Below are 24,358 nucleotides of genomic sequence, written 5' to 3'. Positions count from 1 at the left end.
AAGTTTGCCTGTGGATTGTTTGATGAAGCTTTGGATGCACTCAAACTTGCATTGGAAATTCTAAGCCTTCATTTTGGGCAAGGACACCACACAATTGCATCATGCATGGATGTCATGGGTTCTTGTTTCTTGCTAAAGAGTAACACCAGAGAAGCGTGGAGGTGTTTGAATGAAGCCCTGGAAAGGTACAGAAAGCTAAATCCTAACCATCCAGTATTGGGAGGAATTCTTCTGAAACTCTCATTTTTTCATATTAAAGAGGAAAAGTTTCAGTGTGCCCTTGACACCATGCAAGAAGCCTTAGACGTGTTCATCTCAGCTTGTGGTGAACTATGTGTTGTGACAGCCACCGGATATTTCCAGTCAGCCATGGTCTTGTTGAAAGATGAAGCAGTGTGTTGTTTAGCCGAGGAAAAACTGATCAAAGCTATTGACATCTTCGAAAAGCTAGGACTGAAATGCCCACATGCTCATGTCATTGCTTGTCGCAGTTTACTTGGTGTCTTGCAACTCTCTTTGAGGAAAAGTGAAGAGGCAGGAAAGTGTTTCTTGGATATTGAACGGCAGCTAGAGTTGAAGTGGGACCGCTGGATTAAATCCAGAATTTTTTTATTTCCTTCAGTCAGTTTATTAGTGTCATCGCTAACAGCTGGTCTAGACAGATCTTTTGATCTCTGTGCCAAGGTTGTGTCTCTTGTGAATCTGGTACAGATGAAGACTGGCAATGAAAGACACAAGCATCTTGATGTCCTTGTTAATTGCTTGCAAGAACAGAAAATAGAGGAAGTACATGTAAGGGATTTTGCAGGCCAAGACGTGTGTTATATGTCACACAGACCGCCTGAAACTGATAGAGCTGTAGTTCTCATTTTATCCACAGACCCAAAGCCAATCTCTTTGAAGGCCAATGAAGGGTTGAACTCTCATTCAGTGCATGATGCAATACAATCACATGCCCGAAATGAGTCTGGTGTGTTCTTGTCATCTGCAAAAAAGAAACATTTTGTCCTGTTTTTGAGGTTTCCACGTAACATTCAAGATGATGCTAATTCCTTGGCTTGTTCCCTCCATAACTGCGCTAAAATGCTGTTTCTGCAACTAAGATCCAGAAAATATTTCGTGGAGGCAGATGAAGATTTCTACAGGGAGCTTACAGTGCCAATACATGATATGTCTTCCATTCGTGGGCTGATTGACTGCCTTCCACTTCTTGTAGCAATGGAACTTTCAGAACTAACGGAATGTGAGAACATCAGTTGCTCAAATTCTTGGGAATCTCCAGTGAGATCTGTCAAACCTTTGCTGCTGATCTGTTACTCCTCCTTTGAATGTTCCAACCAGCGCGAGGCGGAGCTTGTGTTTGGTCATTTAAGCCACAGATTAGAAGAAAACCTAGCTGTAAAGAAGGGTTATGGTGTTATTTCCCCGATGCACAATGCCGCCTTCCTTGTGGTTACCAACCTTAAAAAATCCTCGGTATCTGTTGTTGTGGAGAATAAGTTTGTTGTTGTGAAATGCTGCAGCTCCAATGAATCTGATTTAGAGTCTGTTTGTTCATTAATACAAAATGCTCTGCAAAACCCAGTACAAAGTTTGTGTGATGTTATTGGGTTGAACATTAAACAATCTTCATGGTTTTCTTATAATAATATTGCCACATCCAAGATGCAATTTTCTGTTGAAGATTTTTTACCACCACCACCAGTGTCTAGTGAGGTGTTCTCCCCTGTCTTGACCTTGGAAACTGGGGATTTAGTCCCATGTACAGTTAGCAGAGACCCAGAATCGGATATAAAGAAGCAGCCAACTGTTGATGTGGTAAAGGATGAGGTAAGCATTTTTCTGAAACTTACAACAAAAGGCCTCTATTGATAATAAATTACCTAACTCTTGAATTCCCTAAGAGTCAGTTCTGGAGATGTGTTAAAACGTAATTAATTCACTTATAAAAGCGGGAGATACCACAAGAGACTGGGGAGAAGGGATTTTTTTTTGTCTCTGGCTCTTATATTTTGGATCCTCTACAAATAATCGGCAATAGCCGACTTTTTTTCACTTTCATCCCTATTGAACAACATTTGTAATAAGAAACATACCTGTTGGAGATTGCATTGATGGTAATACATGAAGCTGCTGATAGCTAGCTTTTTTCCCCCCTAACCATTATGTGAGGTTGTTCTCCAGCTATTGATCCTTGTAGAAAACACTGACCACGTTTGTGTGGTAGTAGTCAATTTTTCTCACCTATTTTGTTTTTTCTTCGCTGATACTTTAATGACCAACCTGAGAGTGGGACAAAAATTGGTCAGAATTAAATTGAAGCTTTTGCTTGTAGAGGCTATTGTAGATAGTACTTTGCATTTGGAATGTAAATTGTTCTTGTTCGTGGCCTGCCAGTTTCTTGGTACAAGGGTTGGCAGGACTTATGACTCGAATCTGTTTCTTTGATAGATTGTGGAAGTCAGGCCTCTTCTTAGCCGTTCCTGCAATGAGTTACATCCAGACATGGACGTTTATTTCAATCTTCTGAAGTGCCTGTTGGGTAAAGTCAGACCTGAGTCCACTAATGAGGAAGCATTGGGGAGCTGCACAGTGTCGTCATCTTCCTTTGACAGATGTGATTATCATAATAGCGTTCATGTAAATTGGAATGAGTCGACCGCATCTTCTCAAAAATCCTTGTCTGCAAGCCCCGCCACATCTGCAGACGTTTCTTTCACACGAAAGAATTCATCACCTGAGAGCCTGTTATCTGCAGGCAGACTGGAAGAAGGCAGTCCTGATCGCGACTTAAAGAATGCAAAGCTGTTAAAAGATATACAATCGACCACCACAGGAGTGAAAAAAGAAGAAAGGTCCAGTCTCATTAATGATCACCGAGGAGGTGCTTCACACGATACTCATACAAGTGTCACTGAGTTTGTTGCTGTGAATAACAGCAATCTACCATTGAGCAAGTGGAATAAACAGTGGCTAGTGAACCAAAACCAGGGGCAATGCAATTCAGCTAAACCTTATCAAAGTATTCCTAGACTACCATCTGCAGCAAGTTCAGAGAATATGGACAAAGGAACTTTCCCTGACGTTTTTCGTTTACCCATACAGCCAAATGCCGAGAATGAGTTAGCAGCTTGTCGGAAGAGGTGCGTTGAATTAGAGCAACAGATGAGGAAACTGGACGAGCAGTTGAAGCAGAGTGAGGAGGAGAAACGCCAGCTTCAAGCTGATCTGGGAAGATATTTGTTCCTTGAAGAAAGAGAAAAGTGCAGTGGAAAGACTCCTTGTTAGCCCAGCTTCAGTCCAGGATCTCGGTCAGTGAAAGTCGTTAAAAATAATAATTACCAGTAGCAGCTTGAGAAAAAGAACTACTTTCCTTTGGGCATTAAAAAAAACTGTCCGGGAAATGTCAGGGCGAATTTTTAATAAGGCCTTGGTGAAGTTTCTGACGATGTTTTACAATGGGTAGGGCTGAGTGTTTTGAAATAGCAGGGGGAGGCAATGCCTGATTATTGTGCTCAACAAAAAGTTAAAATAGCAGCTAGTACTTTCTCTACCAAGGCTGCAAATAACAGGCAGTCATCGCACAATGGCCTAAGACAATTTTTTCCAGGTCCGATGAAATCTCAACCATCGTCAGACATTATGTGCGGCTTTTAAATCAACAACTATGATCCTGCTGAAAATGAGTTTAATTTGTCTTGAACAATTAAACAGATCAAAACTCCTCACTTTCTACCTCTCTCTAACTACGAATCAGATATGAAACTGAAATGAAGGAAATAAATTTTGAGATAATGTCATGTCAGACCACATTTTTGATTTATTCAGGTAAAATGATGATTTAGTCGGACATCTGTCCTTTGAAGAAAAGTTAATAGATTTGTAGCCCCGATCATAGTAATGGTTAAATATGGTTCAAGTAGCAGACGTGATATGAAGACATGTTTATGCGCTTGCTGAGGTCAGACTTCTTTAAGTTTCAGTGGGAAACATATTAGCCATTTATTTGTAGGCAGTATATCTCTGCAACTCATTTATGTTAAATGTTTTGTAACATTTTCTGACTTTTTCTTTCAGTATCAGACCACAATTCGGCGGACCACAGTTTATCAGCGAGAAAAAATCAATTGTATAATGCTGAAAAACCACCTGACTCCATGACTGCACAAGGTGGTTTGCTGGCAAACACACCTGACAACGAGCAGCAAAAAAAATGATGCAACTATGTTTCCATCTTCAAGAAATCCTGTCCATTTGCAAGGCTGTAAAGAAAATGATCAATCTTTAAGAGCAGAGGAAACAGATCACTGTGAAAACCTATCTTCAATTTCATCCAGTTACAGCTCAACCATTTCTTCTGCTGCACATACTACAGAAGCACTGTCTGACTGGTCTTCACAAGCCTCAGTCAATTTAATGGATGGTTTACCAGTGTCAGCATCAGTCAGTTGTCTTTCGTCTTCAAATAATGGCGCATTCTCAAGCGACGTGGGTCAGTCGTTGGTTAGCGCCAATGGAGTATCAAACGGGGAAGATGATAGAGTGGAAGGAGCGTGTCCTACCAATGGAGACGAAGAAGGGCTAAAAGGATCTTTTGATTTATTTGATAGAGACCAAGGAACAGTGCAGGTAGCTGTCACAGGTACTTTCTTCGAAGCAAAAACAAATAGTTTAGATAATTCTGGTCATGGTCTTGTCAGAACTCAAGGTGGTACAAATGAAGGAAATATTTCTTACCCACAAGTTGTCGTTCCAGATGTTGAGTTGACCGTTGGCAGACCTTCAGGTGGAACGGATTGGGAGCGCCAAGGTGTTAGGCCAAAACAATCGCAACATTCAGAAGAGAGGCAGCTACCAAGAGAGTGCCTGGTCCAATTTAGTGACATTTTAGCAAATGGTGTGTCAGAACAGTCGGCAGAGAACTCAGTGTTTGCAGAAACCTCCGTTGTTGAACCACTTCATAGGGAGGAGGATAAACATAAACGGTTTGGAGGGAAAAGAGGAAGCAGCAAACAAAGAGCCAAAGAAAGGAGAGAAAAGGAAGATATGGAGAAGCAGAAAGCTGCAAGTTGGCCACAAACAGGGGGAACTACATTCTCACAGCAGTTGCGTGAGCATTATAACAACCAAAGCTCATCATTATCTTCATCCAGAACCCAGAGTGATAGAATTGTGGAAGACATTCCTTTGTTACGGCAAGGTGCCTCTCCAGATGCAAGGGGGACAGTAAGGGCAAGAGACTGGGAGCGTGAAGGTGCGAAACTAAAGTAGGCCAGCAAGCAAGTTCGTTCCGAGGTGGTACAGATACCAAATGATCCTCTTGTCCCACAGTTCGCTGATTCTTCAACAGAGAGCTCAAATGACCCATTACTTTCTGAAGAACAACGCGTTCAAAGAACTGTAAGGGAAGGGGAGCAACGTGAACAGTTGGAAAGAAAAATAAAAAACAACAAAGAATGGCTGATGAGAGAACAGAGAGCTAGAGAAAGAGGGGAGAGAAAAGTAAGGGGGATGCAAGAAGCTGAAAAGAAGTCACAAGAAGAAACTGCGGCATGCTCACAGCATCAGCGTGAATATTATTATAGTCAATGTTCATTGACTTCATCAAGAACCCAAGGCATTGTGGGAAACATTCCCTGGTCACAGCAAGATACCTTTGTAGATGGAGGAAGGCCATCAACGGCAACTTATCGAGAACATGATGGTTTAGCTGATGAGTTTTTGTCAAGACACACCCAAGATAAGGCTCTTTATGACAGTCTATATCAGAGCACTAGCACAGATGTGTCATTGCTCAATGGCATTTCAGCACAGGGAACTTCCTATACAGACGGTTATGTATCACATTCCGACAGACGTAATCCATACTTTGGGGATAACCAAGCTAAATCTCAGACTGGTGGTGAGCAGAGTACCGGTCACAGAGCTCAAAACCCAACTTTGACTCTTAGAAATGTAAACAGTGCTGCAGGCAATGAGAATGCAAGAGATGATCTATGTGAATATATGCTGAATCAGTCTGTTTCTGTTTCCAGTCCGGGTTTTTCTTCTGTAACAGGAATTCACTCTTCAGCAAGACGTCAGGGGGCAATGCTCTGTGCCCCATCTAATGCAGCTATGATTGGTGGTGAAGTGTTGGCACAAGAAAATGCACCTGTTTGTGAACCTGTTCGTGAACCACGTTCTGGTGGTGCAAACAACATCAGAGGTGCTTCCATAAGAGATTATGTTCCCGACTCTCTAGACACAACAGGGGACTTATTGGCATGGGTGCCACAGCAACAAGACCCATCTCAGCAGTTCAGTTCCAGAGGGGTAAGTGAAATGTGGTCATTTAGTTCAGACCTCGTGATCCTTCTCTTTAGTTAATGTTCAACAAGAATGTCCATTGCTTGATTTGATGAGAAAGCAAGTTTGTAAAGGCACGCCTTCCATCTTTGAATCTTTTATACCTAATCAGTTTGATCGTTACTGTAAATCCATTATAGAACATGGATTACACATAGACTGAACGTAACTATAATATCAATTATAAAAAAGAACAAAAAGTGTCATTCATGATCATCAGTTTTTCTAACTGGTGGTGTTTTTCTGATGAGTTTAGCATGAAAAGATCAAGAGAATAAAAAAAGATAAAAAACCGCTAATGGTTGTCCATCGTAAGCCAAGAAATAGCCCTCTAGCTCGTGTCAAAGAGTTCCATTGCACAAAATTATCCAAATCTATCTCTTCAATATTTACTCAATTTTGCGTGTACGTTAGACAACTACAGAACACAAAAAAGAGCCCAACATTGTGTTTTACCCTGATTCATATAATTATTTTCGTGTTTTCCAAAATCGCGCAAGTCTACTTGCTTCCTGCGAGCGCTTTGAAGAATGCATAAGGGGCATTTTTTAAATGAATGAGTGGTTAAAACTTTCTGGAAACTTCCAAGAAGTAGCAAATTGGTTTGCTTCAAGTCCAGTCTTCAGTTCACGCACAAATTGTACCCTTCACGTGGAAATTCCAAGATACCTCGAAATTCTTGCTACGTATTTTTGTGAAACTTCGTAGAAGGTAAGCACCCAGAGATGTGGACAAGGGCTGAAATTTGACTTAGAGACAGACGACGATCGAATAGTATCCCATGATGCACCTCGATTCATGTTATATTATCACTGCGTACGTGACACATCATGATCAGTAATCTTCAGCACGCGCGAAGTGAACATCGATTGCGGTGCTCGATGTCGACGGTTTCCAAACATTTTTCGGTTCAGCAGCTTCTGCTTTTGAAATTATCGAGTTGGCTTATATTCACTTTGCTTTAAAGGAGAATTTCAGCGTTGCTTTAACTGAGAAGGGTTTTACATGTATTTCACTGATCTGTCGAGAACTACTTGTGTCGCGCTCGGTCGCATTGTAAACACAAATTATAAGTCTCGCAATTGATAAGCTTCGCTAGGTTCACTAGGAGAACCCAGGCCAGAGGAGAACCAAAACTATGACTGATCTACAAAGTGGTTCCAACACATGAAACATCCGCTACGCTGTGAAGCTAATTACCAAAGGAGAATTTATTACAGCTTCGCGCTCAAAGGAGCTGAAGTTTACAATGGCAGTTACAAATAAAATTTAACCTATCGATGCGACAAACAATTCTCTGAAGCACAGTCTACCCGGTACTGACTCAAGCAATCTTGAAGGAAATTTCCTGGCCAGAATACTGATCTGTTCTTTTGAATAAATAAAGTTTCTGCATGATGTTTCTTTTTCAAATTCTGAGCAGGCTTCAGTTTACGTTGTGCCGGCTTGCATGCTGCGTGGTACCTTTCTTTGGGTTCTTTTCACACTGAAACACACCGTTATACACCGCTCCTTCTTCGAATTAAAATATTTACAGTCAAATTCCTTTTAAAAATAACCGCTTTGAAAATACAAAGTGATTGCTTCGGCATAAAGCGCCCTCAAAAGCGCCCGACAGATTGTAGCCTTCATCAGGCTTTACACATGTATTATGACACATGGCGTTGAAATGTGATAAAAGATTCGAAATTTCAGCCATCTTTGGTCGACAAAAAAGTCTTTAAAATGTGGGTACTTCTGGGTACTTCTTGGCCTGTACAATATTCAGGACTTCATTTTGCTGGCGTGAGGTCCACATTTGTAAGATTTCAACATATATTCCAAAAAATCTTGAATATTCATGACCTGGTTGTGGGTCACTGAACACTTTGTGATGGGAAGACTAATTGAAACCGTGAAAATAAATGTTTCTAAGTGGAAACTTCGCTCTTAAGCCATTGCAAATCGGAGAAATCATGTCAAATAACGGAATAATGTAATTTTTTTACTTTTACTGGAAATCGAGTGAGAAAAAAGCCGACGAGAAAACGACCTTATTTCAAGATGGAATCTGCTATGACTGCGATGTTGCGTGATGCTTCCGGAAAAATGCATCATGGGATACTATTCGATCCTCCTCTGACTTAGAGATAAAACAATTGTGACGTCATTGTCACGTGACATTCATCTCTATCTCGAAAATGTTAACATCTTAATATGGTTCAATCTATGTGTAATCCATGTGTTAAGGTCTATTTACTATAAAGATCAAGCTGTTTAGGTATAAGAAGTTCAAAGATGGAAGGTGTGCCTACAGAAATTCAGGGTCGAGCCACCTTAAAGGTTAACAGTTACTTGGATATGTTTGTAAAGCAAAGTGAAGTGAAGCGAAGTAAAGTAATCTAATGTAAAGGAAAGCGAAGTAACTTAAAGTAAGTACTAGCTTTTTCGTTTTTAAATTGAATATATGCTACACAAAAGGCTTGTTAGCAGCCAAGGATGAAAAAAGTGGCCATAAACATTCTTCCTGCTGAATCTGGTCTCTCCAACGACTTGAAAGGCAGTTATTGGGCTCATCAATTGGCGATGAATTTAATATTGTACCGTTAATATTGGTACTTTAAATATGGTTTCCAAATATAATTTTTGAAGCGAAGGAAAAAATCATGGAATTTTATTTCGAGTCAGGGAAAACTGGGGATTGGGTGCAATAGTTGAGTTTGATCATTCAAAGCAGAGCTTTGGCGGTAGTTTCACTTGATAAATTTGTCATATTTTAGGAGTGGGTCACCTGGCTACTTGCTTTACTGGAAAAGAACCTTATTTATTTATTTATTTAATCGCTTTCACCATGATTACAATGCTAAAAACGACTAGGAAAAAAACAATACATTTGAACAAGACACAAAAACGAGCGACGAAGGTGCTGGACACACAAAAGAGCGAGGCTCCAAATTAAGTGTGCCTTTAGTCTTTGTTTATTAATACAATGTTTTTTCACCTTTCTTGAAAGTGACAAGTCTGTTGTTAAACTCATGAAAGACCTCCTTGAGATCAAAGTGACCTTTAGTAGTCTTATAATTTCAATTCTTCTTTCTTTGCTTATTAAATTGTTAAAAGGCAGTGGCGGGTCTGACCCGGGTCCCCACCTGTTTTGGTGGCTAAACTAAAACCCGCAGGGCCGAGGCTTGGGCCCCCTTCTATCTTAGGGTCTGGATAATCGGGCCCCTCACTAACTAAAAGATCTTAAACCGCCCCTGAATGCTTAGGTAATCTTCTTTGTTGACTATCGTTGTTGCTGTCTGCTTTTAATAAAGGCACCCACCTTGAATTGTGCGATTTGTGGCCTGTGTATTTATGAACAGTTAGAGGGAACATCTCACCAATGTCAAACAGCTGAATGCTGTATTTGCCTGGGGGTAAGTTGGAATTCTTTTTTGTCGTGCTTAACTTTCATAGAACAGTCGACTGAGTGTTGTTTTCACCGCGGTAATAGCGAGTGTGATCTTTAGTGGCGCGTAAGTTCTCTGTATCCCATAAGCTTTCCAGTAACATAAAAGGCGTAATGTCACTATGATTGAGTGTTTCTTGAATATCTAACAGAAGTAAGTTTATTATACAGCTGCTTCTGCGAGGGGGCAAGTTGAAGTTAATCCCATGTTTTGACTGGCTATCCGAGCCAAGTGAGCCTGTCTTGTGCGCTCGGGATTTCCAGTGACACTGATAATGATAATGATAGTAATAATAATAATGATAATGAATGATAGTAATAATAATGATAATGAATGATAGTAATAATAATAATGATAATGAATGATAGTAATAATAATAATTCCTTTATTTACCCTCGGCAGTATTAAAGCGTAAAGGCTGGTGGGGCCAAGCAAATGGCTGAAACTAATATTTAAATCAAACATAACAGGGTTTATAAGAATCCCAATTGTCACCTTCAGGGTTCGTACAGAGTCTTAAATTCTTGAAAAAGTCTTGAAATTTCCAAAGCAATTTTCCAGACCTGGAAAAAGTCTAGAAAATGGAGATAAAGTGTGGAAAAAAGCTATAACAAATATTTAGTAAGTGAATTTATTTTTCCATGGTCAAATCTTATTCAATCTCGTCCGTAGCCAAGACATTCAGTTACAGAATGAAAATTTTCAGAACTCTCTTATGTCTATTGCACCGTGGCTACTGCACTGTAGCGGTGCATTATGAGCAAAGCTTGGTTTCTGCGCTTTTCAAGGTCTCTGTTGGTCACCTATTTCATGACCTTGAGTATGGAAAAAGTCTTGGATTTTGGATCCAAAAATCTGTACGAACCCTGAAAGTAAGCGCCTCCGCCCTTTCTGGCGTTGGTTCCGCAAGAAAAAAGTTCTCGTGACCGTATAATAAATCCTTTATTAAACTACTTCATTGACCAAGCTTGTTCGGTCAAGGTGACTGGAGATTGGTCTTGTATTTTTTTGTGTGTGTGTTTTTTAATGGACCTCGATTTCGTCTCGATCCGAGAACACACAAAACAATTCGGTCAATGTTCAGCCATCTTGACCTCACGCTTGGTCAGTGACGCATATCAACGGCAATTTGCTAAGAGTGGCCTGATCTTTCTAAATTTTACCATACTCGTATATGGAAACTGTTATAAATATTGTCTCTGACTTAGGAAAGCTTTAAACTTTCTGGTCATCGTTTTCGAGTTTGACATGTAACAAATTAGTACTAAAAGTACAAGTTGTACGTTGTAACAGGAGCTCTCCTTGTAAGCCCAAAAGGGACTTTAAAAACTTAATTTTATTTATTTGCTTATAATGACGTAGTAAGGAGGGGATTGCGTGACCATTGTATCAGGATGGTAAAGTTTACTTGACCGCTTAGGGTGAAGTCGAAGAATTGCCATCTGTGTCCCATAACTGTAAAAGCAAATATAAGGATATGTGCAATTTAGAATTTTATGGTTAGGGGAGGGGAAGGTCGGGAATATCTTCAGAGGGCACGCGAGAGGGGACGCGTCTTGCGTGGCTCGCTTCGCTCGACACTCGAAATGGATAGCTTGCTCTCAGGCTAAGAATCTTATGCCAGGTGAAAACGGACGCAACAACTCCCGACAATGTTGGGAGTTGTTGGCCAAAAATGTTGCGTCCGTTTGCAGGGGGCTAAAAGTTTGACCGGTTTCAAACTCTGCGAAACAACATGTAACAGGATGTGCAAACGGACGCAACATGTAACTTCCAACAATGTTGGAAGTTGTTGGCCGACAATATTGCGTCCTTTTGTACGGGGCTTTATAGAGAAGATATCTGTTTACAAACAAACCTTTTTGTTATTTAAATGTGCCAAGCACTGAAACAAAAAATTTTTTGTTTTAAGAGCCAATAATTCTCTGGTTGACACATTGATATCAATCAGTAGGTGACGTCAGCCATATCTACGCTACACTGATCCTGAAGAGACATCTTTTTGGCTTGACCGTAATCTCCTACTCATTTGTTTCATCAATGCCTGGGTTGCTTTACCTTACAACTTTACGTCTTGCTCTTTCCTTAAAACTTTAAAAGTAAAGTTAAGGTTTTTTTTCCTAAGAAACATTACTATCTTATCTAGAAAATAAAATTAACTTATCCAGGACCCACTATAAACTTATTTGCACTGAATGTCGTATAATATGCTGTTTTTATGACCACTTTGTTATCATTTCTTGTGGTGGTGTAGCATTGTATGAAGGTCTATGGCCTACTGATATTGAGTCCATTTTAGTTCTTATAATAAATTTGTCCATAAATTGATTGTAGTGTTATTCTCAGTTGATAGATCCATCGATCAGATGCGTCATATTGCCATGTTGGCACAGGGTCCACATCGAATGTGCTAATGATTGGATTCAGCGTGGCAAGTAAGTCTTCAAATTCTCCTTACCGCATTCTTATCTGGTTTACATCCATCCACTCTTTTTTGCATTAGGAAGTATTCTTTTTAATTGCCCGGCGGCCATGTTAGTTATAAGCAGTTAAATCATTTAAAGAAAGTGAGGGCAATGAAATATTTGCGATTTTTTAAATTATTAGTCGTGGTCTTGCCTCTTTAGTCAAAGCATGATCGACCATAGACCACTGACTTTTCATGTTTATTTTCCAAGCATAGTTTGATGATTTTCAAGCGGCCGGTTTGATGGTCAATAGACCACTTTCTCGTTTTCGAGATGGTTTCAATGTAAAAATAATGTATAATAACCTAGATAATGTACTACAAGGTGAAAAATGTGCATTATTTTTAGTCTACTCAAGGCTCCGGGTTATGCCTGATCTGTGCATTTAAATTGACAGAGCCTTCCACCTTGTTTTTTGGATCACTTACTAGAAATAACATTTGTGTAAGGTGCAAATCCACTCGCAAACTGGTGTTAACGCTTTATTTGGACGAAACAAACCAATCCGTACAAACAAGGATATATATACTTCGGACGAGTCCAACCAATCCGTACAAACAAGGATATATATATTCGTTGTCAAGCGTTAAAACGTCGTTACTTCGGGTAAATCGCTCCAACTGATATATCGAGAAACTCCGTACAACAACCAAAAAAACTCATCACGTGATCTAAAAGGGCGGGAAACAAGAAAACAGGGAACCCAGCCGCAACAATTTGCTTACATATCTGCAAGTGTAAGATTTGTGACAGCACAGAAAGATGTAGAGCAATCGTGTGCACATCTTGGAGGGTGTCATTGGCCGCGACAGGTAACACTCACCGAGATCACTATAATCCTTCAGATGATACGAAAGCCGAATCCAATTTTTTTATATTCATTTAAAATAACTCAATATACTTTTAAAACAGGCTAAAACATGCTTACCTCGAGCGATGTTAAGTTTTCGTCTACATTTGCCTGTGTCTCGGCAGTGGAAGATATTCTTCACAACTAGCTACACAACAAAACACTTACTCAAGTTTTGTTTTTGGTGTTATTCCTATGTTTTTCAGAAACAAGTAAAAAATAACGCGGATAAGAGCGAACGACGTTTCGGTGTCATCTTGACGCCATTTTCAAGTTCAAAATGATTGCTGATAAAGACGATAACGGACCAAAAGTTTTTCTGGCTGATGATTAGCATATATGAAATCTGCAAAGTCACGCAAAACGTTTTGCTCGAATTGAGTCCGATTGGACATTTAGAGAAGGTGATAGTTCCCTAATTAGCAACATTTCGTGCCCTAAACAATCGAACTTGTTATTGAACTTCTTAAGGACAGAGAACTGTTTGTCAAGATCTTTCGGGACAGTAGAGCGATTATCCTTATAATGTTTACCAATGGAGGAAGAGATATTTTTGCGTTCATACATAACTTGCATCAAACTAGTCACATTGGAATTGGTAAACTACACACTGTTGGTTTACAGTGGGCGGTTTTTTGTAAGTACATGTACCTCCTGAATCTTGTGGCTAACGAAAACTGATTGAACGACTGTGTGAATCTTCTGGCTTAGTTCTCTACTCTTTTTACGAACTAAATCTGCTGAAGCTTGGTCTTTAAACAGCAGGACTCACTACACGAACTGGAGGGCTCTCTGCGGGGGCAGGTTTCGGTGGCTGGTCTTTTGCCTTTGAAGCAACAAAATCCCTGATGGTACTAATGATAAGACGTTGCGGATATTTAAGCAGAACAATCGGTCACATTCAACAGAGAAATACGACCAGCAAGACGATAAGCGATATGCACGATCAAGCATGGTTTTCAACAGCCCACGTTTATAGCGCATATCAACATGGCTGTGGTTGTGGAGCAAAAGTCCCGTGTTGGTAGGTCTGACGTAAACTTTGGTCTCGATTTGTGATGCTCTGTTCAAACAATACATTCCGAGAAAAAGAAGCACGCCATTGATTTCCGTTTCCGTAGTGAAATTAACTGAAGAGTGGCAGTTGTTCAGGACCTGAAGAAAAGAAGCCGCTGATGTTGTGTCCAGCATATTGGTAAACGTATCATCAACGTATCTCTTGTAGAATTAAGGCACTTTGCCTTCACGCTCAAGAGTTTTTTCAATGGATCCCATGAAAACATTGGCGAGCAGTGGCCCAAGTGGTGAGCCCATGGCGACTCCGTCGACCTATTTGTACAGTTGCCCATCGAACTTGGTCTTTGGTGGCTTTTTAGAAGATCAACAAGGTCCACTTTGTTGAGGTTCAAGTGTTGTTGATAAAGGCTTTGTCAGATAGTATCTGGATGGTTTCATCTACGGGCACGTTGGTAAGTAGTGAGGTAACATCGTACGACACAAGAATATCACCGTTGTTGATTTTCAGTTTGCGAATTTCGTACGCAAACTCACAGGTGTCAGTTATTGTGTACTGGTTGTTGGCGAACGGCTGTAATTTCTCCTCTAACCATTTCGCCAACCCATAGTTGTACGTTTGTGTGGGAGATGAGATGGGGTCACGTACCAAATGTTTTTTGTGGGTCTTGGGCAGCCGACCGGGAACCTGTGAGGCGCACGGAAACAGCTATAGGTTTGGGTAGAATTCTGCGGACTATAGATTCCAGATCTTCTCCTTCTGTAGGCGGAGTGGATGGTAGTGTTTGGGTGGTGTACCCTCTAGCCTTCGGCCTCTCAGGATCGCTCACTCTGAATTTCGTTGTATCGTTAATGTATGCCTCGCATAACAAGCGTGGATATTCCGACTTATCCATTATGACTACTCCTGACCTTTAGTCCGGTTTTGTGATGACAATATCGTCACGTCGTTTTAACTTGTGGATGGCTTTAAGGAGTGACTTCGCGGATTCGGGTCCTCTCCGATGGGTGTAGATAAGTGCTACAGATCGCAGGGTTGCTGCTGAAAACTCTTTAAGGTCATAAGACAGATTAGGCTCGAGCTTCCAAAAGGCTTTTTCAAAGCTTGTCTTCACTTCATTGGAGAATGTCCTATGTTTTCAGGTCGTAGTTAGGCTATTTCTTCTTTTCAAAACGTGTGAAATTTTCCGATATCTTTTTGCACCTTAACCAAAACAGCTGAGCTAACGCAAACCCTGCCCCAGGGTTTCTTGGTTGTCTTTCCTTTTTTTGTTTGCTGGATTACACAAATTCCTTCCAAATTTGGTCAATGCTAGCTGGTTATGAAGAATTAACGGGAGATTTGAACCAATCAGAAACAAAAAAATGTTTTGAAAGAATAGTAAGAATAGGTCTTATGTAAGTGGCCGCAGGTCTTTATTACGGACGCCATACAGACCTCATGATTAACGCTGTTATACGTTAAAAATAATCAATCTTGTGTTTAATTCCTTGCAGTGATACTTGTCCGATATGTGGACATTCTTTGTTCGACCAACCAGCCGAGGAGTAAGGACTTCATCATTATGTATTATTATTGTGTTAATGGATCGATATGCATCATTATTCATATCATACTCAGTCTCGTCTAATAGTTGTTTTATTATTCAATCAAAATATTTCCAAGCTCAGAATATGCCCACTTCTATGCATTTGCCTGCACTTCGGATATGAAGAATGTTATTGTAGCATATATTCTTCATATAGCAGTCGTCATCTGTCGAGTGATATTTTTGTCTAGTCTTCCCAAGTGTTTGAGGCAGTAGCTCAGCTATTTCGCCCTCGCATAACGTGTGAATTCTTCCGCCATTTTTCCAACTCTGCACTGCCAAAAACAGCTGAGCCACCACGCCGCTTCGTTGCGTGACATCTGTGCGTCTTCTTTTCAGTCGATAACATTACGATTGTACGATTGACTTCAATTGTAAATTAACAACAAACACCTTCCAAATTTGGTCAACGCTAACTGTTGATGAAGAATTAGGCCTGTCAGAAATGGACAAATATTTTGAGTGAATAATTATGTCTGTTGTTGTGCATAAATTAATTTTTAATTGGTGTCCGGCACCAATTTGAGACTCAGTCTTTAATTTTTTACCACTACAAAGATACTATTAATATTTTATTGATCAAAAATCTTGACTGAAATATTAACTGAACTTTGTGTTGGTTTACTGCTGTTCAGTAGCCCACACGTGCTGCTGGGAGAACTCAATTAATTCGAGACTTACAAGCCCTTAGAGTGTTTTCTTTAACCTTCCAACAAGGTTTTTTTCTTGCCGGTAAACCATCTGCCTCGTCCCCATTCGCTCGCAGTTAGTTAAGGGATGCAAGTTCTAAACTAGGTATGTGGAAGGGGTACCATTTAATACAAGGTATACGAAAGGGGTACCGTTTTGGTCAAAAATAGTATATAAAAGGGTTAGGGGCTGGACCTCGGAGCGGAGCCTCCCCGGGTAAAACGTTGTTGATTAGCCCTCGGGGCAGAAGGTAGGATAAACCATTACAAAGTTCCGGTTAATGCCTTTATAAAATCAAATTAAATAAAAACAAAGTGGTTTTCTGCATTAAAACGTAATCGGAGAATAGTTCAGGGAATTATTAAGAATACTAGGGTGATTTGTAGATATATACGATAATGATAGTAAAAATAACTCACGTTTTATCTTATATAGTAGTGTTATTTTTTTAATATTTTATTTTTCTATTTGAAGGGGATATAAGGGAGTTAATTGATATTCATAAACCATGCGAAATATTGCTGGATCATACTGGCAGTCTTGATTAGGTTGGGAAATGGAAACTTAATTTTGGTGCGGAGCTTAATAGGCTCCGGTTCTGGTCTATAATAGCCGCTAGTTTACACTTGACAAAGGCTGCATTGGTCTGAGCGCTACAAAATGTAAACCCGCTTTTAACCAGTCGCATATGACAAGATAGGTCCTGAAACATCTTACTACAGTATTGATAGTTATTACCATAGTGAAGAAAAAAAAAGTAGATAGAAAAAAAAAAGCATGAAGTAAAAACGCCCATTAAAAAAGAAAACTGCTAGAAGACACCCGGGGTCAATTGCAGGGACATTTGGTAGCGACGTTCAACAGCGACCAAATGACGGGCAAACACAAACTTGTATCGAGAACATGTAGCAGAAACGAAATCACAATGTCCTCAAATAAAAGAAATGTCGGGACATAATCGACGCCCGTGTACACGAAGGTTCATACATGACACCTTTGCAACATCTTTTCCACGCAACATACCTATCACGGAAAAGCAGACTCAACAGATCCCTTGTCATGTCCTCGCAACCTGATCACCTGTGTCTCCTAACCCTATTAATAAGATTAATTTAATGTAATAGACCTTTTTAGCTTCTTTGTTTTGTTTTTCCATTTTAAATCGCGTGATGTTCTCAAGGGAACTGACATTTGTTTTTCACAAATTATCCATGCGTATGCACATGGATAGGGTAACATTTTAAAAGCTCTCAGGGGTAACATCACATGATCTGAAATGGAAAATAATCATACGAGCTAAAACGGTCTTTTTGCCAATGAATTTAAATAGTTTATCTCATGACGATTTGCTAATAAATTTAAATAGTTTATCTCTCGACAATTTGCTGATGAATTTAAATAGTTTATCTTGTAACAATTTGCTGATGAATTTATCTAAATGTACACAACATCTATAAGGTGCTTGCGAGATGCAAGTAATTTAGTGTGTTATTTAGATTAGTGTCCAGTCTACTCCCGAGATGCGAAGTCCAGTCGAGCAGTCGAGCTTGCAAACTGTAACACCATATGAGTTCCTCATAGCTCAGTGGTTAGAGCGTCCTACCGGTACCTGGAAGGTCGTGGACTCGATTTCTGCTGGAGGAATCGGATTCGAGAGAGTAATTCATGTAAGAGAGTGATGATCGCGTTACCTTTGACAAAGTTTGACGATTTCAGTTCTTTCAATTTTTGACAACGTTGATGAATTCTGTGTACAATGAAACCCCGCCTTATAGCCACCTCGGTAATACGTTCACCTCGTTATTACGGCCATTTTTTTTCGGCCTCCTGGCAAAACGGTCATACACTTTCTTGGAAAAAAACCTCGTTAATAAGGTCACCCGTTAATACGGCCAATTTTTTGGCCCATTAGTGACCGTATTAACGGGGTTCAATTGTAAAGAAAAAGCGATTAAAACATTTTGGATGTTGATTAGTGTTGCACTATAAGGAAAAGTAGTCCAAAGGTTACAGGAAACATGAAAAAACTTTGTCGAGGAGCAACGGAAACGCGATCACTTCATTGGTGAAATGTTAACCCAATCTGACTATGGGCCCGTGTTTTATTGGGAGAATCCCAAAACGGATTTGTGATTTCAGATGGATTCTTAACTACCAAACGACTGAGGGTCCGAAAACGATCTTTCGCCATGAAAAAGTCACGTCGTCGTACTCCTCGTGATTAACAAAAAATGGAAGAAACAACAACAAACTGATTCTCGCGGCTAAGAGAAAAAGGAAAAAGCAACATAAAATACACACAAACGTTTCTCGGGGGCTAAAAAAACTAGAGTACACGTTACGATCGTAACATAAGAATATATAAAATTGAAGATGATACACGTTCTCTCTAATTATATGGACCATAAAGGTAAGCAAACAAAAGTATATAAGCATGAAAATGGTATGTACTAATGGCAAAATAGCGCCAGGAACATAGGTCCAGTTATATTGCCATACATGTACGGCATCTGTTGTGTACCGTTTTTTTTTATTCGCAAAACCGCCCGCAAAAGTACTCTTTTCAAATCCCTTCCAAAAAAATGGTCAAATGGTGAATCTGGAATGTCCGGATTGGATTTGATCCGGAGAATCCACCCGCCGCCCGGTTAGCTCAGTTGGATAAGCGCCGGTCTGCCGAACGGGAGGCCCCTGGTTCAAGTCCCGGCCGGACCAACACTCAGGGTCTTTAAATAACTGAGGAGAAAGTGCTGCCTTTGTAAAGACATCTGCAAACGGTTAGACTTTCTAGTCTTCTCGGATAAGAACGAGAAACCGTAGGCCCCGTCTCACAAGCCCTTGCATATATAAATTCTGTGATACGTTAAAGAACCCACACACTGTTCCTAAAGAGTAGGGGACTTAGTCCCCGGTGTGGTGGTCTACCTCTCATTGGGGGAGGGACTTTTACGGGCCCGCAGTAATTGGCGTCATGCTGTTGCGGTGACCCTGCCAATAATTGGCGAATCTAATAAAATAAAATAAAATTTTATGGATTCATTATAAGTTTTTGGACTTGCCCAAAAAAACGCAAAATCTTTTTTTGGATTCGGAAATCCGGATTTGGATGTTCCCAAAAGACGCACCCCATGATAAACCTTTTTGACAAGTCTTCTACATGCTACTATTTGAATTTCATCATTTTACGAAATAACATTTTGAATTTTTCTTGATTTGCATCCTTGGTTTATCGTTAATCCGCTATTATGCCCCCACCCCCTCCCCTCTAATAAGGCCCCTGCCTTAGACAAACATAGTTATTAGGCACCCCTCTCTTTTAACTTCCTTTCTCACCCCCTCCCTTGCGTTCTTGAGTTTCGCAAGCAAAAACTAACATTTATCATTAATGACTGAAGCAAAGAATAATACAATTTGTAATAATATCGATCATAGCTAGTCATTTCCGTCCTCCAAAACAGGAATTAGAGTACCGCTTATAGTCGTCATAACTCCAGTATGGTTCTTCCTCTTTGCCAAAGGCACCGATTTTAGCCCCCTCTCCATTAAACCCCCTTCATCAAAGCGCTTAGAAAAAAGGTAAGCCCCGGAGGGGGGTGGGGCTTAATAGAGGATTTTAATTAATAGGGCATATGTATTCGATTAAACGCCGCGGCCTTTATTTTAAAAATTTTTAGCGTTTCCAGTGCGGCGTTTAAAGAAGGGCGGCGTTTATTTCGAAATCACTTTTTTGAAACTGACAAGAGTTATTGTAAATCTTTTGTGAATATTATGTAATTTAAAGGTTTCAATGTCTCTCTTATTTTGTTGAGATAGAATCGTAAATGCCTGGATGGTGTAAGTTACCAAGTTGTACCGAGGTTTTTCTTAACAATATCTTCGAGTGAACGCCGCATTTTTCTGATTAGGTGCGGCGTTTATTCGAGGGCGACGTTTATTGGTAATTTTGCTTCCATCTGCGGCGTTTGATCGAGGGCGTCGTTTAATCGAATAAATACAGTAACCAAGTTCTGGTGTAACAAAAAAAGAGGCTTCCAAGCTCTTTTTTTATTATTATTACTAACGCTGTACTGAAAAAGATGTAAGCATTTTGTCTAATTTAATATAATAAAGAGCAAGATAAAAAGCAACTGATAAAAAGTGTTGAGCTTAAACGAGAAGTTGAGCGAGGTTCAACTTTTACGCTTATGAGCAACCTTTCATGTATCGCCTCCATTTTACTTTCGAACGTAAATTTTACGCACGTACGCACGTAAAAGTTATGGGACACTGGAAATCAACCCTTACTGATAAAATTAATTGTCTCCGTAAGTAAAAACCAGACGTGCTTGTTGCTAACTTATAGTACATGCAAGTGCTGTATAATGCGCAACTGTTCGCTTTATATGAAGTAAAAAGATCACAGCTGTTTTATTCAATGCGCGTTGTCGAGCAAAGAGAAAGCCGGTTGTTTGAGAACGTATTCTCAGCCGCTTGGATAACTATGACTAAAATCTTCGCAGTAACAGCATAAAAGTATCGGGAGAAAGTCTACGCACGCGGCGTGTTAATGCAAAAAATAAAAGCAACGATGGAACTAAAAGATGAAGTTTTCAGTTTATCTTTACTGCATATGAAAATGCTTATTCTAGAAGAATAGCTCTCTATAGCTCCTTTGACTATTCCCGTCGTTATCCTAGTGAAATTTCATTCTTTCCGGCAGATCAATTAGCACCTCCAACCCGCTGTGGTACCGAGTTCGTCAAGCCGCAGGTTTCCGATTATTCAAACAAGCTTCGGGTCTGTCTGGGAAGGTGTCACCTGGAACAACTAAAAGAACTATATCCGTATTATGTTGCTGCTCACTCGCTTCGCTCGCTCCGCGGCAACAGCGAAATATAGCTGGGACGAATTCTCGAAGTCATCACTTTTGACCAAAGTGCATTGTATTTAACCAGAGTGCACTGCGCCACTTTTTACCAGAATGCATTTGGGCCACGAACAACTCAAATAGTTTGTGCATCGTTCGCTGCTCAGACTCAGAGGTTTCTTTGTGGCAAATTTTCTACAGCAGGGTAAGAGGTCGTACCAAATTTAAGACACGTAGGAGTCTTTCAGATGGGTACGATGGTTAACTTAGGGATTGGATTTCAATTCAAGAGCCTTTGACTCGTCGAGGCGTTAAACTTGACGAGAAGATGAGCATTTGCTCTTCGACTCCGCAACACGGGCGATATACAAATTCCAGCTTGCTACAAGGCGATGTGAAAGTGAGAAAATGTCATGCCATTACTATTCTTAAGAACCTGTATGAGCCGAAAATAGATGTGATTTTGACTATCAGCTTCAAAATAACAGCGGAAATCGAGATAACAGAACATATGTTTTGCGTCCTACTTTGCAGACGAGGACGTGTATCGGCGTTTTGTAAAGCATACTTACGTTCTTTCAATCATTCATTGCCATGAAATATGCGTTTACATTGTTTTTTTACCGAACAGCTCGGTTTATGGGGCTCGATCATCTTTAAACGGCGTTGCCGGCGGAAGTTCCGTGGAAAAGGCATTAAATCAAAGACTGTTCCCCAAGTTTACGTAATCAGCCTCAGCTGTGGTGTAGTGGTAAGGTGTAGTCGCTTCGAGCCAAGCCGAAAGTGCGGGGGTCGAGTACCTTATCTTTTTTTCCTCCGTTCTTTTTTTCTTTTTTGTTTTTTGTGTTGTTGTTTTCTATAAATATATACCAGTAAACAACTGTTATTTAATAAAGTGCAATAAACAGCAGGAAAAGTATCCTGCTTCCAGAGAAGAGATAGTACACCGTAACTATGGATAAACAATCTGAATTTCTACCATTTCCAACAATTTACTGTGAGAAAACCAGAGTTGATAACCATTTGATCATTTTCTAAACAACGTTCCCACGAGTTCTTTCTAAAGACTGATAGTAATTATTACTTTCCAACATGTAAATAGGACATTCAATGTCATTTTCGATTCTTTTAAGTCTCACGCAAGCAGACGGATCACTGCCCAACTATAACAAGCTTAAGATATACAACATAACTCAACTTCAAAATCATCCATATTGTATTTTATACATTTGTCTCGTCACGCAACGCTGGGCCGCACTTCACTTCCAATATGGAACCTTTAGTATAATTAAGAATGCATAATTTATGAAAAAAAATTTATTTAGAAAAGGGAAAGTCCCTTGAGCTGAAACGCACGCATGACCGCATGACTGCCAACGCCATATAATGTTAAACATATGCAGAGCCAGCACATTGAAGATCGTGCTGCCGCAATTCTTGGGATGGATTTCCACTGTCGCTAATTTCACTTGCGTACGTTACACGCGTAACTAAAATAGAGGCGATGTATGGAAAGTCACGGGTAAACGTTTAAAGTTTAACCTCAATCAATTTTTATGTTTACGCGTGGCTTTTCGTATATAGCCTCTATAGCCTCTTTAGACCCAGGAAACACGGGTTCATAACGACTGATTATTTTATCAGCCAATTCAGCGTTCGGGTTCCCTGTTGTATCGCATCACCTGATATTGCTTTATGCAGACAGCCAATGAAATTACGAGACGCACCCACTACCGAGATTATCAATTTCCGTCTTTGCAAAGTAATCGCGTGAGGCCTAAATCTAGTGGAGTCTAATTTAGTGGCGACCACTTTATAACTTTCCGTTCGTCTTTCATATCTTTGAATGTGCATGCCATGGATCTATTGCTATGATACAACTCCTTTTCTACAAACTGCTGCCACTGGATAGAGGTAAAGTTACGATACTTTCTTTACATTTGAAATTCTTAAATGTTAAACGTTAAGATGAATTTTACTCACAAGGAGTTCCTCTAATCTATTTCTATTGTTCAACCTGATGTGCAAAATCTTGCATCTGTTAATGCTGCTGAAACTCTTGATAGTTAGTCAGATAAATTAGGTAGAACACTGAAACCAAGGAGTCAATTCATAAGTGGGTGGAATATGATCGTCCGCCCCAGATTGTAGTCCTGAATAGGAAGAGACCTTTAGATTCTAAGACAGAGTTCCATTTAAGCTAGCTCTGCTAAATTGGATGCTACTGGATAAATGTTGGTTGAAACAAAAAATGAATAAGAAAAAAAAAAGACGAGGACTACTACTGGTAATGCTAAAGGGTAAACTCTGATTGCACAGCATAAAAACCGCGTCATGGTGATGTGACCTTTTCCCACAAACAGGGGAACTACTAAATAGAGAGCTCCAATGACCCATCACTTTCTGAAGAACAACGTGTTCAAAGAATTGTAAGGGAAGGGGAGCAACGTGAACAGTTGGAAAGAAAAATAAAAAACAACAAAGAATGGCTGATGAGAGAACAGGGAGCTAGAGAAAGAGGAGGGAGAAAAGTAAGGGGGATGCAAGAAGCTGAAAAGAAGTCACAAGAAGAAACTGCTGCATGCTCACAGCATCCGCGTGAATATTATTACGGTCAATGTTCATTGACTTCATCAAGAACCCAAGGAATTGTGGGAAACATTCCCTGGTCACAGCAAGATACCTTTGTAGATGCAGGAAGACCATCAACAGCAACTTATCGAGAACATGATGGTTTAGCTGATGAGTTTTTGTCAAGACACACCCAAGATAAGGCTCTTTATGACAGTCTATATCAGAGCACTAGCACAGATGTGTCGTTGCTCAATGGCATTTCAGCACAGGGAACTTCGTATATGGACGGTTATGTATCACATTCCGACAGAGGTAATCTATACTTTGGGGATAACCAAGCTACATCTCAGACTGGTGGTGAGCAGAGTACCAGTCACAGAGCTCAAAACCCAACTTTGACTCTTAGAAATGTAAACAGTGCTGCAGGCAATGAGAATGCAAGAGATAATCTATGTGAATATATGCCGAATCAGTCTGTTTCTGTTTCCAGTCCCGGTTTTTCTTCTGTAACAGGACTTCACTCTTCAGCAAGACGTCAGGCCGGGCAA

General features: G+C 40.1%; 1 protein-coding gene across 1 annotated transcript; it reads left to right on the top strand.

The window, feature by feature from the left end:
- The first annotated feature begins 2,461 nt into the window (after positions 1–2,461).
- LOC140943819 (uncharacterized) lies at positions 2,462–18,033 on the top strand. The gene is made up of 5 exons (XM_073392934.1): positions 2,462–3,311; positions 4,078–6,315; positions 9,645–9,746; positions 12,126–12,214; positions 15,609–18,033. The coding sequence occupies exons 2-5, from the start codon at positions 5,464–5,466 to the stop codon at positions 15,661–15,663; spliced, it is 1,098 nt and encodes a 365-aa protein (XP_073249035.1). The 5' UTR covers positions 2,462–3,311; positions 4,078–5,463; the 3' UTR covers positions 15,664–18,033.
- Positions 18,034–24,358: the final 6,325 nt, after the last annotated feature.

This window comes from Porites lutea, chromosome 1 (genome assembly GCF_958299795.1).
Source record: "Porites lutea chromosome 1, jaPorLute2.1, whole genome shotgun sequence".
NCBI classification, from domain to species: domain Eukaryota; kingdom Metazoa; phylum Cnidaria; class Anthozoa; order Scleractinia; family Poritidae; genus Porites; species Porites lutea.
The sequence above is the reverse complement of the archived record's forward strand: the minus strand, read 5'-3'. Positions and strand labels throughout refer to the sequence as shown.